The 14,893-nt window shown below is 38.2% G+C and overlaps 1 protein-coding gene across 4 annotated transcripts in view; it reads left to right on the top strand.

Moving 5' to 3' along the window:
* The window catches only part of Nkain2 (sodium/potassium transporting ATPase interacting 2), a 1,052,194-nt gene extending 1,043,345 nt beyond the window's left edge, over positions 1-8,849 (top strand). Inside the window, exons 7-9 of one of the 4 annotated variants that reach the window (XM_057761725.1) lie at positions 4,471-4,552; positions 5,168-5,256; positions 7,678-8,849. In XM_057761725.1, the coding sequence (XP_057617708.1) occupies positions 4,471-4,552; positions 5,168-5,192 (107 nt within the window). In that variant the 3' untranslated portion in view covers positions 5,193-5,256; positions 7,678-8,849. Of the gene's footprint in view, positions 1-4,470; positions 4,557-5,167; positions 5,257-7,677 lie in introns of those variants that run through there. The other 3 variants (XM_057761729.1, XM_057761726.1, XM_057761728.1) reach the window with 3 other exon arrangements.
* The last annotated feature ends 6,044 nt before the right edge of the window (positions 8,850-14,893 follow it).

The following is a 14,893-nucleotide window of genomic DNA, read 5'->3' as shown; positions in this document are numbered from 1 at the left end:
CTTCAGAGTTCCCTGTCCAGGGCTGCTTCCGCCGCCACTGGTCACAAACTCACCGCCCTGCTGTCTCTCCTGGTGCCGAGATCAGATCTCCGTGCAGGTTGGGTAGTTCGTAAACCCAGATACTTTTGTCATTTGATGTGGCATCTCTTGGGTATATTCCCAATAGTGGTATTACTGGATCTTGGGGTAGGTTGATCCCAAATTTCCTGAGAAATCGCCACACTGATTTCCAAAGTGGTTGCACAAGTTTGCATTCCCACCAGCAATGAATGAGTGTGCCTCTTTTAAATAGACCACTGTACCATTAGAACATATTTTTCTACTTTAGTCTAATTTATTTTTCATTGCTTTTGTTTTGAGGTTATAATATAATTACATCATTTCTCACACTTTGCTCTCTCCAAGTACTCTTATCTATCCTACTCTTTTTCAAATTTATGGCATATTTTTTTAACAATTATTACTGGTATAGATAAATAGATGATAGGTAGGTAGGTAGATAGATGATAGATAGATAGATAGATAGATAGATAGATAGATAGATAGATAGATAGATAGATAAGATAGATAGACAGATAGATGATAAATAGATGATAGATAGATAGATAGATAGATAGATAGATGATAGATTCCTAAGCACATAAATACAATCTTATCAGTTTGTATAATATTACAATGTATAACATTATATACATTGTATATGTGTGTACAATGTATACATATTTTTCGGTCAATACAAGTGCCTGACATTTGGTATTAGATAGCTATCAGTGTGCTCTTCCCTGGGGAAGACTATTCCTCCTAGTCTCAGTATGTTCAGTTGCTTGTAGTTCTTTGTCTAGGGCTAAGGCCTTATGATCTTTGGCCTTTCCATGTTAGATGTCTATTGGTGTTGTCTTTGTTCTGCTTCTATTTAGGTACCCATGTTGGTGAGACTTTATGTACCATGCTCTGATGTTCCTAAGAGGCACAATCTCACAGCAAAGCCCTTGTTCCTCTGACCCCTTTAAAGTTAAACTAGTCCACAAGTAAAACATTTTTTTAAGTTGGATTCGATCTTTTATCTCTGCTTTCTTCATATGTGGCATCGCAAAGACACAAAGTTTAAATTTGGCTGTCAACCATTACTCATCCTGGTATTGTCTATATTAGATAATATAGAGATATAGGCAAGTTAGAAAGTGAAAGCACTCCACTCTGTTTTTATTGCTCTCCTATAAAATGCTTGATTTGCTTTGAAAGTTGTCTCAAATTTAGAATGTGTCATTTGGAGACTAACATTGGAGCTCCTGACCTTCTAACATAGTGCTCTCTGTTTCATTATATCATCCCACTCTTCATGAGAAAAAGAGAATCTGCTTCAAACTGGAGGGAGAGGGTTTCCCAGTCCTAAAATGAAATCTACTGCCATGTTATAACACACACACACACACACAAAACATAACATAACACAACAATAAAACAGGATCTAGGGACATGGCCCAGTCAGTTAAGTAACTGGTCAACAAACATAAAACCTTGAGTCTGCTCCCCTGCACCCCTGTAAAAAGCCAGGGGAAAAAGCAAATAGATGTGGTAGCATACACTCCTGTCTCCGTGCAGGGGGAGAAGTGGCAAAAGGATTCCTAGGGTTCGATCCTGGTCAGCGCAACTGAATCAGCAAGTTTCAGGCAAAACTGAGAGACCCTGTCTCAAAAACCAAGGCGGAAAACAAACCAAGGAAAACTCCAAGTCCATTTACACACATGTGCACATGTGCACCTGCACAAATGTGAATGAGCTTACCCATACAAATGAAAAGTACATAGAAGAGACTTGAAGTGGAGGAAGTCAATGGAAAGGATTATATGAGGAGGGGTAGGAGAACACAGTGGGTAAAGCACGAGCCTGGGGACAGGGGTGCAATCCTGGGAGCCCATAAAAAGTAGAGGGAGAGAACTGACTTCACAAAGCTGTCCTCTGACCTCATTACGTGCACAATGGCATACAGATGTGCGTGCGCATACACACACACACACACAAACCAACAAAATTTAAAAGAAAGTGTTAAATGATATATGCTTCCAGTTCTATGATATCTTGTAAAACAGTAAAATTATTGATACACAAAAAGATCAGTTGCCACAGAAGCTGGGAAAGGAGGATATTATATAGAGCATAGGGACTATTTTACACAATGGGGCTATTTTTTATACTATACTAGTAGATTCATGCCATATGTCTTTGTCAAAACCCTTATACTGTAGAAGACCAAGAGTGAATCCTAGAGGAAGCTATTAACTTCTGAGAATAGTGATGTAGCGATGTAGGCTAATCCACTGTAACTAATGTACATCTCTGATGGGGAATATTAATACTGGGAGAAGGTACAGATGTGAATATGACAAAAAGAGGAATAGGAGTCCTATACCTTTTGCTAAGTTTCTCTGTGAGTCAAATATCACATTAAAAATAGCATCCCTTGTGAGAGGAAGATTTCCTCTTGCATACGCCTCATAAACTTAATGTTATCTCACTCTTTGCTGTCCTTTCTATCTGAACTACTCTAGGGTATTAACAAAAGAACCAAAGGAAGACAATGTAAGCCAATAGAATAAACTACTAAGAAAACAAAGGTCTCTGAGTGAAACCTAATTTAGTCTCTATGTCTCTGTCTTTCTCTTTTCTGTAATCTCTTTTGTAGGCCTCATAGCTTTAGCCTTCTGTCTCATGACACAGCCTCAATATGTGCATCTGAAAAAGAGAGGGCAGAGCAATGCTTTGTTGCAGAACTCTACTACCTTCCCTGATTTTGTTGTTGTTGTTGTTGTTTGTTTGTTTGTTTGTTTGTTTTGCCAAAGCTTAGTGTTATAAACATTAGTTATACTGTAATCCCAGCAGTTGGGAGGCAGAGGCAGGCAGATCTCTGAGTTCAAAGCCATTCTGAGCCGGGCGGTGGTGGCGCACGCCTTTAATCCCAGCACTTGGGAGGCAGAGGCAGGCGGATCTCTGTGAGTTCAAGACCAGCCTGGTCTACAAGAGCTAGTTCCAGGACAGGCTCCAAAACCACAGAGCAACCCTGTCTCGAAAAACAAAACAAAAAACAACAACAAAAAACAAACAAACAAAAAAGCCATTCTGGTCTATAGAATGAGTTCTAGGACAGCCAGGGTTACAGAAAGAAACCTTGTCTCAAAAATAAAAAATAAAAATAAAAAAATCTGAAGGTTCCATAACTTAAACAAGAATTAGGTAGAGATGGAATTATCTGTGTTCTTTGGTGTCAGAGAACAGCCAAGCTAGAAATACTTCAAGAGTGAGTTGATTTAACTGTTGGGGTCTGTAATCAGGTAGAGACATTTTCTCCACATATCTGGGAGTGCATGGCAGCTATGGGCTAGGATCTCAGCCAGACAATGGGATAAACATGTGGGTATTCATCAATTTCTCTGTGTGGATTGGCTTGAGCTTCCTCACAGTATGGTGGCTTGTATAAAGAGAGAGCCTGTCAAAGGAAAAAAGAGAAAAGAAATGACTCTGAATGAGCTAGCTCTAAAATAACAGAGCATCCTTGCTGTAAGATGCAAACCTGCCCCAACACCTCTACCCATGTTTGGCAGGAAATGACAGAGATCAAAACCACAGGATGGGAAGAGGGCCAATGTTACTGTGTAAGATCATGTGAAATCGGCAATGTTTTTGCAACATTTTGGAAAATACTGTATCTTATTGGGTCTTTCACTTGATATGCATTGTATCTGAGTGATGTTAGACTTTGTTCCACATCTAACTTATTATTGTTTAGATTATAAACCATGCGATAGGATAGCAAGCATAGCCATATTGAGTTAATTTACATGATAGTCAACCACAGTACTCTGCACTTAATCATCAGAATACATAATATTAATAGTAGTGTTTCAACTGTGGACAGATACATGGAATTGATTAACACCGTTTTTATGTACATTTGTAGTTTGTTACCCCAGACTCCTCAACATTAACCAAAGATCATAGTTCATGGGCTGGAGAGATGGTTCAGAGGTTAAGAGCACTGATTGCTCTTCCTGAGGTCCTGAGTTCAATTCCCAGCAACCACATGGTGGCTCACAACCATCTATAGTGAGATCTGGTACCCTCTTCGGGTCTGCAAACATACAGACAGATAGAACACTGTATACACAATAAATAAATAAAATCTTTTAAAAAAAGATCATACTTTAATGTTCAAGAGAAGTTTTATTAGTCCAATTATGTCTTTGTTACTTGAGAAATATGTGAAATCTCTTCTGAAAAGTATAGAGACTATTGTAAAACAATAATTGAATCTCATATTTGAAGAAAGAAAGTCACTACCTTTAAGAAACTACTTTTTGCTTTTTCATTATTAATTAGCTTTAGTTTTCTTGATTATTTAATTTGTAAGGACTTTGAGCATTCATTTCCATATCTTCTGAAAAGTGAACTAACAAATGAAATTGTCCTTCTCAGTTGACTTCATAGGCGGCTTTGATTCTTATGGCTATCAAGGGCCTCAGAAGACATCTCACTTACAACTACAACCAATGTACATGTAAGTACTCGACTTAGAAAGTATCTCTCTGGGGTATGAAAAGATAGTCAAGTAAGTGTACCATGGCACAAAAAATGCATGTAACTTTTCCTTGGCTGTATATTTCCATTTTCTACTAATAATATTGTTTTTACTAGAATGATTCTAAAACCTTTTCTTCGTGTTTAAAAAAATGACATTGAAAGGCCTTTAAGGTTTTCTTTAGTCTTGTGTAAGTATCATCTACATGGCTCGAAAGCCTCCATTATATAATAATTCTTTAAATTACCTGAAATGTGTATATTTTGAAAATATTCTAACAGTATAGGCAGTTATATGTAACAATATAAAACTTAGTCTCTGGCTTCCCCGATACAGTCCCAAATGATGCTGGTTGTGTTCATATCCTTGTTATCAGCCCTCCAGATTAGTTTTGAGTATTTGTTTAAATGATAAATGCTAGTTCACCCTAGTGATGGATACATATTCCAACATTTCAAACTCTGAGCCATACCTTAGTAATGTGAAAGTCAAAATGAACCTGGAACATGAGAACTGAAACTGCTCAAACCCTTAACTGTAGCACTCAAGAGCACAGACCAACAATCAGAGCCTGATTTTTATATCTGTGTTTAGGCAAATTCCCTTGGATAACAACTGATAGCAAATTCTATATCTCAGCATCAAGTGATATGCTGAATTGCAAGAGAAGATCAAAATAGAAAGTAAGCTTCCAATTCATTTTAAAATGTGACTTCTCTTTGAAGATATGTGTTTGTTGTCGTTGTCCTCCGCCATAAGTCATTTACCTTTTAATGCCTTCAGCATGTAGGTCAGTGGATGGAGTTTGGGGGTACGTCTGCTCCAAACAGATTGCTCTTTAGACACTTCTCATAAGTTTCTCTTCTAAAAGAGAATGGTGTGTGCTTTGTGCCTGCCTTTTTCTATGTGTCCCTTGTAGTCTTCTGCAAGTGTTTGAACAGCGCCACTCATACAAACCGATTGTACCTATCCAGAAGTCAAGTAATATCACATCCCATTCGAATCATTATCTCTACAAACAGTAGATCACACATCCTTCTTTTACATCCAAAAGTGCTGCCTATTTCAAGTATCCATGATCAACCATTGAGTTTTCCAGTTTCGTAACTTCAGAACTTTTGCCCCATCCTATACATGGCTGCTAAATTAATATTCCTAAAGTCCTCATTGATGCCTTCACTTTCCTTTCAAAAAGCTCTCAGTGGTTCCCTGAGCTCCTGAACATGACTTGCAAGAGTATGCTGATCTGGGCACAATGTTTTATTGAAACATTTTCTTAATAACTTTTGTGTCACCGCTATAAGCAAGTGGATGGTAAATGGTGCTAGGAACACATAATACTGAGATAGCAACTACTGACGCTTTTAATTTGTTAGGAGCATAAATGCTGTGGGAGCTTCCCTGAGACACTTTCTTCCAACAAAACTGAAACATTTGTGTTCTCCAAAGGTAACATGTGTTTTTCCACTCTCCACATTTTTTCTTGAACAAGTATATTGTCATCAAGCATATTGTTTCCAATCAAGCATTTTTAACTCTAATGTCAATCTTTAAACAAGAATTTTAAAAAGGTTATCTTTGTAAAGAATTAAATTCCCTAAGAGCACAACGTTCCCTAATTTTCTTAAATAGAAAACTTTACCTTCCAAATAAACATAATCAGTTATCATTCTCCCCCATCAGTGCCTGAGAATGGCACAATTATGTGACAGCTTTTAAGTCTCATTACTAATGAATTTCTAAACATTTAATAAGACGCATGTCCAGGATGTTAGGAATACTTGAGGTGCATGAAAAATTACTAGTCAAAATTCTGCCTTCGCCTCTTCTATAAAGCATCTCTTAGGAAGTATAAGATCACAAAATTCTGTAATTTTATCCTATAAACCAAAAAAGCAGAATCAAGGGACAGGAAAACAAAATTCCCCCAGCTTGTTGGTGGCACACATGTACTTTTCCTGACTCTTGTTTGATGTCTCTTCGATTCCTTAAAGGACTGCCAGTCCAGCCTGGCATTGCCTTCCCTGGTTTTATTTCACTGGTTCACACAGCTAAGGTGGCTGTCACATTCCCACACAGGTGCCCTGCCCCGTTTCCCCATCTCCCTTATCTCCTTGATTTCACACTCTGTAGTGTTGGATGCGGAGCTTTATAGCTATGCAACCCTCAAAAATCTGTCTTCTGAAAGCCACTGCCTAGTGGGGTCCCATGAAAAATCAAACTTGATTCACCTGTAAACCTCATCCCCACTGAGAGGCAGAGCCCTAAGCACCAACTCTGTCTTTGTCATTGGCGTATACCTTTGCCTGTCAGCTCACCATAAATATGTCTTGTAAAGTAAGAGGAATTTAACATCATGGGCCAGCTCAAGCGCCCTAGTCATATTATATTGCCAATATTGAAATAACATCTGTTCTTTCGAAAGAAAGCAAATGCTAAAAAGCAATGTACAGTTCTAGCTATGGGATTTCTATTACATCCACCAAATCTGTGGTCTTGCTCCTGGACAAAGCCATCAAGTCACTGACAGCAGGAACTCACATTCACAACCAATGGAAAATAAACTGTCCTCTTAATTGATAGTTATTTTGGGTGTGTGTTCTTAGTTTGTAATTCTTCAGATATATGACCATATAGAAGAAAGGTTCTCTCTCTCTCTCGGCCTACAGTTTTTCACATATATACAAAATAAATTGATAACCATCAGAAATTTCCGTGTCATCTCATTAACATTCTAATAAAGTAATTTTTTAATCCCAACTGACTTATGTGCCATAGCACCTATGAACATGATGGTGTCCCCTTCCTACTACAAATATCCTGTAATGTACTAGACAGCATGCAAAAACACTGTGTCATTTTGGCAGCTGATGGCAGTACATACTCATTTCATGTGTTTCTGGAATGATCATATGTGACCTCTATTGGTGACACTGGAGGAATAAAAGGGAGAAAAAAATGTTTAAGTCCCAATCTGAACTTCTACTTCCTTATGTCCCCTATCTTTTCTTTTCTGTTTGCTCTTGTGTTTGGAGAAGTGAGAGTGGGAAGTAAAAAGCAGCTAGCATTCTCTCTTGATCAAAATCTTCTTTTCTCTCTCTTAGGTCAAAATAACACAGATGACTTCTGTCTGTCAACCCATGGACTTCTCAAATGACTTGCGCAGTGGCCTCCTGCCTTTTATGAAGAGCAAGAAGCAAATGAATTTAAATACACATCACGTTATTACCAGACCAAACAGGAAGTTTCTACATAGACACATGTGTGAAAACACACATACACTCACCACTATCACGATCATGCACACATTAACTCCACTGGACCTCTGACTGAAGCTGATAAATATGCAGGCCACGCCTATCCTGGATTTCCTTAAAGCAGGCTCCCTTCTCCCAGGCCTTTGAAGGTGGGAAAGGAGACACGTTGGTGCCCCCTGCAGGCTGTTTCTTACTCCTCTGCAGCACAGCCTGTTGACTCTGGGAGGTGCCGAGTTAACCCAGGCACACTTGTTTGGAACCCTGTTTTCTGCACTCCGTATCATACACGTTGGTAGCACCACAGCTACTTAGGCAACATAATTGCAAAAAAAAAGAAAAAAAATTCAAAAAAAAAAAAATTCAAAAAAAAAAAAAAAACATACAGACAGAACATGCTGTGATGACCTTGTACCAAATGTGAAATGGCAGGATGTTTGCCCTAAAGGCTATACCGTACTTACTTGCCTTAACCCATCTGAGTTGTGTGCCCGAGACTCTCAGTCCCCCAGTCACTTCCTTTAGGCTCACACACTGCTATTAATTCCGAACAATTTGACTCTGTCTCGCGTCAAGGAAGAAGATGGAAACTCTCAGCAGCCCCAATGTGTCTGTGTAAGGAAATGATACTTTACCACTGAGCCTCTTCGGTGGCCACAAAGAGACAAGTACCAATGGCAACAGCAGCTGTCATCTTCATGTCTCTGAAACATGATCTTCTAATGTAGTCGGGGTGAAACAAAGTAAAATGTGTGAATTTACTAAACTCGTTAATCAACCGAAAGAGCAGATGGCTTGACTGCTTGGTTGTATCTCTTGCACGTTAGGTGCTTCCCTGAGTATCTACAAATGGCTTTTCCTAACACTGGAAACAGCTGTGGATTTCTATGACAGAGGCCAACTGACAATGTATTAGCTATGTTTACTCTTTTATATCTAACTCAAATCCAAGACCCAATGTAGGTGAACTTTCTTTTCTATCTTCGGCGTACGAGATTATTTTTGGGGCGGGTGGGGGGGAGCAATAGCTAACTTAGTGAAATCTTTGAGATCTCTTTGTGGTATTTGGGGGATCTGTTGTGTGTTAGAGTGTATTTCAATCCTCCTGTATTATTGTGGCAGAAAAAAAAAACCTGTGCTGTTGACGTAGTTGGCAATGAAATGCCTTTGGAGACAATAGTAGGTCAATGTGTTTATGGGATATTCTGAACTCCTAGGAAATTTAGTTCTATATTTTCAAGCACTGTTTGGTTCTCATTAGTGGGAAACATAATTAGCTCAAGCTTATCAGTAACACAGATGAGTCATGTTTTCTTGGGTCCACTTGAGACACGAAAACCGAGTTTTCTTTAGCACATCATCTTGACGTGCAGTGAGATTCAGACCGAGAAGTTAGACATTGTCATGGAGCAACCTTTTTTTCTTTTGGCACTTAAGATTTTGCTTACTGGGTTAACCCGTTTTGCATCTTAACTCATTCAGATCTCCATAAGACAGGTCAGTTGCTGTCTTTGCATAGATGTTTTGTGAAACATGACCACATACCCATTTAAAAGCGATGAAGGAACCGAAAGTAAATATCAGAACTTACACCACCACATGTGCGAAAAGATTTCAACCCTCACACTTGAGTTTTCCCAGTGGCTTGTTTATGGTGGCCCATACCTACAGGCATAAATTGAACAGTTGCAAACACATCGGTGAAACCTAATATGGTGTTTTTATAGTGAGATGCATGTTTAATGTTTGAAGAAAACTGTTCACCAATGTACTGTCCCTTTTATTCCCAAAATACAAATGCTATACATGCCAGAAGTTATTCTAATGCCACTACTGAAGTGAGGTTTCACCGTCTTGCTACTGCGATGGGAGTCCACCTTGTAGCGTGTGTGTAGGGAGGAAGTAAACTAAGCCGTCACATTTCTTTTTAAGTTGCAGCCGACTCACCACCAAGTCATTATATCTATCATCACCACCAAATATTTCAGAAACAGTTGTTGACTGCTAAAGAGTAGTCAGAGGGCGGGCCTTTTTAGGAGCAGCAAGCACAGTCGTGTGGTTGATTCTATCTGGGAAACATCAAAGTTGTACAGCTGTATCCTCCTCAAAATCTGGTGAAGAATGCTATTTTTCTAGGCTGAGCTTTTGTTATAAACCTAATATCCTGAAAGCAAGAGTTAACAATCCTGATCTGTCTTTTTTTTCCTCTCCTGCATTTGTTAATTCTGAATGTATTTTTAACAGAGTGATTTTTTTGACTTACTAGTGTAATTTGCATTTTAAAAATAAATGGAAAAACAATGAAGTTTCTGAGCCATCCCTGAAAGTTCCTGTTACCTCTCGCAATGGATTTGGTTATGTCACTAACAGGGAAACCCTTGTAGACTTGCTTGATGATGCTACCAATATTGTTTGCGGTTCAGTAAGTGGTCAGCCATGAAAGAGAACTGCCAGACTCCAACATCGATATAACTCAGCTATGGGTAGCACCCACTTCCATTCTTCCAACACTGGACTCCCACTTCAGACTGCCTGCTGCAGGCTTACTGTCCCCTAAAGAGCATTTTTCTCTTTGCTTTGTGATTTTACATCTAAAGGACACTAGATTAAAATCATTTGGTTTGGGTCCAAGTGAATTGCTCAGTAGTTAAGAGGACCCAATGGTGAACCCCATCACTCATTGGCAGCTCACAACCATTGGAACTACAATTCCAGGAGATTCATTGCCCCTCCTCTGGCCTTCACATGCACCAGACACAAAACTGGTGTACAGACAGGCAGACAGACAGACAAAACACCCACATCCATATAATGAAATAATGTTTTTTTAAAATCACTTGATTAATCTACAGGTAGGGATTTTCCATTTTATAAAAATATTTGTATGCGTTCATGTGCCTGTGGGGAAGGGGTATGTGTGCACATGTATGGACACGTGCGTGGCAGTCAAATTTCAACATAAGGTATCAGTTCTCAGGAACTATCCATTTTGTTTAATGAAACAGAGTCTCTCACTTGAACCTGGGGCTCACCAATTAGATTAGACTAGACTAGCTGGCTGCTCAGTGAGTTCCAGAAATCCATCAGTCTCTGTTTCACCCGCATTGAGATAACAAGCAAGCTGGGATCCAGCTCAGTTCCCGTGCTTATGAAGCAACACTTTACCAAGTGAGCTATCTCCCTCGCTCCTGTTTTATTTTAAATGAAATAATTTAAAGACTACTAATTGAGGCCGGGCGGTGGTGGCGCACGCCTTTAATCCCAGCACTCGGGAGGCAGAGGCAGGCGGATCTCTGTGAGTTCGAGACCAGCCTGGTCTACAAGAGCTAGTTCCAGGACAGGCTCCAAAACCACAGAGAAACCCTGTCTCGAAAAAACTAAAAAAAAAAAAAAAAAAAAAAAAGACTACTAATTGCCCCCTTGATAACATAAGCTGTTGTTGATGATGTTAGAATATGGATGTCTACTTCAGCAGAAGACAACTGTGTAGAAACAGCTTGAGGTTGTGGGGACAAAAGGAAAAGACTTGCCCCTGGTAATTCATTATTCTTAACTGCAGCATGGAAGGGCAGGTGGTAGCTGGACCAGGCTGATACGGCCTCAGGCTGCTGTTGACTTATGCTCCTCCCACTGTACACGGACACATACCAATGACCACAAACCAAAATTCCAACACTGCAAGAGGAAACTGCAGAAGTTGTGCTGTGTACCAAGAAGCAGGAGCCAGACTTTCTGTGCTTGATTCCTTGGCCACATAGTGAGAGCCTTGAACGTGATCAAGTAGCTTTTTAGCTCTGGTTCCAGATGAGAACAGAATGTCCAGGTGGTGTTCACTGAAGCCTGTGAGAATGCCTTTCAGGATGGTTCTTCATTAACTGCGAAGTCAAAGGTTCATAGCATCTCCACTGCATCAAAGGCAATGACATGAACAGGCTAACCATATATAGACACATACATAGTCCCCAAGGAAAATATTCTTCTGAAAGTCTCGCTTAAACAAGTCATAAGATTTTAAAACAACAAACACAACTCAGGCTACATGTGGTAAGTATTTAAAATGTAACAATAGATACAGTAAAGAATGCATCCAATATCCCACTCATGTAGTGAATGCGGCACATTAATTTGGAAATACAAGCTTTTTAAAATAATTTCCATTTAGAATTAATCTCTGAAAGCCAGATCCATTCATTATAGAGACCAAAAGAGTTCCAAGTAGTTAAATAACATCCATAACACTGGGATATACTCACTCTGGAAGTGTAAACAATTCCCCGTTCCACAGAAAATCATGCTGTGCACTCTGGTCATCATACAAACCCCAGCCTCTATCAACTGACCCGGGATGGTGTAAATTCAAATGACTTAAGGTAAGGAAGCCCCTACAACAGTGTCAAAACATAAAATGTTTCTGAACTATTGTTTATTGGGCTTGAAGTATTTTGATATTAAAATATATTTTATTCTATTACAGTTCTTTCAAAAGCCAATAACCTATACCCACAGGTAAACATGGATATATGCTACGTCCTTCTGTATTACCCTACCAATTGTATCCTAGGTTTTATTTATCATACATTTATGAATAAGTAAATTAGAGAGATTAAGTTTACTTAAGCATTCTCATCTTGAGCAGGACACAAATTCATCAAGGAAATATTTCCTCAATTTTTTTTGTCTTTGGTAAATTTCAGAACTCAAGACTTATACTCCGAAAATTTGGTGTTAAGATCCTGATGCTGTAAAAAGAAGTTTCCGTTATTTTCATCCCATTTAAATCTTTGTTGAGGATCTGCGGATGATTCTCTTCGCATTTTATTATATATGCCTTTTACTTACTTCCAAGGAAGAAAAGAAAAAACTCTATGATCACTATGTGATGTTCAGTTTAAAACAAGTCAGTATACTGACACATGTTTTTTATGGCTATGAAGCAATACTAGCTCAAACATTTGTGTATTTTATGCCATTTAATTCAGAGAGAAATTGAACAAGTTGATATGTGCTAGCATTATATTTATCACTGAAATCTTCTAAAACTTTATGAGTTTTGACAGAAAGTAAAAGCAATAAAAATGGAGAAAAGTTCCTCCTAAAACAGGAAAAAACAGGAATATTTTATATTCTATAGAATTATAATAATGTAATTTTTAAATCATTGAAGATTAGAATTAATGTGCTCAAGGTTTTAATGGGCAATAAAAGGTGGTATTTATGTGATAAATTTATATGATAAATTTACATGATAAATTCAGAGAAGCCACATGCTGACTTTCTTACTCAGTCTAAATCATTATCAAAATTAATCTAAATCTTTTCCATAATGAAGTTTCCTTAATAATACGACACCTTAATATTAAAATAAGTATTTTGTGGATTGTTCATTCTGTCCCCATGTGAATTTAAATTGTGGCAGCAATGGAATAAAACGGCTTCCAAAAAAGATTACAAATTGATGCTGTCACTTCAAGCATGATGGATTGATTCAATTAATCAGTCAGTCTTTCCTAAGAAGCCTTCAGGGAGTTGCTGAGCAGAGGCAAACCCTGTTTATTCCCTTCCAGGTATCTGTCATTTTTCTTCATTATTCTTCTAGTTTCACTCATTATATCTTTGGGGGAATATGCTGATCTCCATGTGCAAAGGTTTTGCACACAGCTGTCCAGACATAAATCTTCCAAGTTTCAAACTGGAGGCCACCAAAACACCTGAGGCTCTTGTCATTGTTCTATCAGTATGACCAAAATGCTCACAAAATGAAGTCAAACAAATAAATGGACAAAGAAAAAAATGGTTCATCAATGAAAAAGGAACCAATTGAGGGAAGGTTGTGAAATATTCAGAAAGATGCTTACAATGTCCATGTGCTCCACATATTTGGAACTGGCCCCTCCATCAAAGGTCAACCTCCTCAATCCCAAAAACAGATAGATAGTGATAAAAAAAAGTTGGAAATCTGGAACTCATATGCGACATTTAATGGGTCAACCGTTTGTCTTTTAAAATTGCAAAATATGGTGCTGTGGGCACAGCTCTGCTGGTTAAAATGCTTGCCTAGAATGCATGAGGCTCTGGGTTTTATTCCCAACATCACATGTAGCTGGATATGTGTTGAGTGACATGGGTTAAAGAACCCCATTCTATGCCAAGATAAACCAATTATATATGCTTTATTATAAGGGACAAACTCACAAGACAAAAACAATAAGTCCAACCTCAGTTGTAAAGCACACAAACCATACAGAGAGAAAAAGAGCAAACCCTGGGCCTCTGGATGTTTTTCTTTGGGTACCCAAAAGGTCACGCCCTAATCTGATCCTACCTCTTAAAGATTATTGGCTGACAGAGATTCCCCACCAGATACATTTTAAGCAACTACAATCATAGCATTCAGGAGGCAAAAGAAGTTGGATTTGAAATTTAAAGTAATCCATAAATATACAGTAAGTCTGAGGCTAGCCTGGGCTACATGGGACCCTGTCTCAAAAAAAAAAAATTTAATGTGAAGAGTCTACCACTCACAAATTTGCTGGAATTCTTAGTATTATTAATACTAAAGATAATAGAAGTTGTCAAGGATGGATAGAAAAAACTCACATACCTTCTAGTAGGAATCTAAACTAGTTAGACATTATGGAAAAATTTTAATAAAAATGGAAAAATCTAATTTCTGAGTATATAAACAAAGAAAATGACATAAATATGTGAAGAGATCTCTGTAGTTTACACATTGTCACATCACTCACAATATGGAAGCAACCTACATGCTCATCAATTGATAAATGCACAAAGAAAATCAGACACATATAGCAATGGTATAATATTCAGTCTTTAAAAAGATGGAAATTCTGTCCTTTGCAACAAAGTGAAAAAATCTTGAAGATATTATTATTAGGCCAAACAAAGAAAAGAAAGACATAATCTTACTCATATGACTAGGAAAAAAAAGAAATAAACTGTTAGCCAAAGGAAGGGAGGTGGGAAGAATATGGGAGGAATTGGGTAGAGGGAAAATATCTTCATATTTTGTATAAAAAACCTGCAATAAAATTATAGTTATGGAGAT

Source organism: Chionomys nivalis, chromosome 2 (genome assembly GCF_950005125.1).
Source record: "Chionomys nivalis chromosome 2, mChiNiv1.1, whole genome shotgun sequence".
In the NCBI taxonomy this organism is placed as follows: Eukaryota; Metazoa; Chordata; class Mammalia; order Rodentia; family Cricetidae; genus Chionomys; species Chionomys nivalis.
Note: the sequence above shows the minus strand (reverse complement) of the source record. Positions and strands in the feature narration are given on the sequence as shown.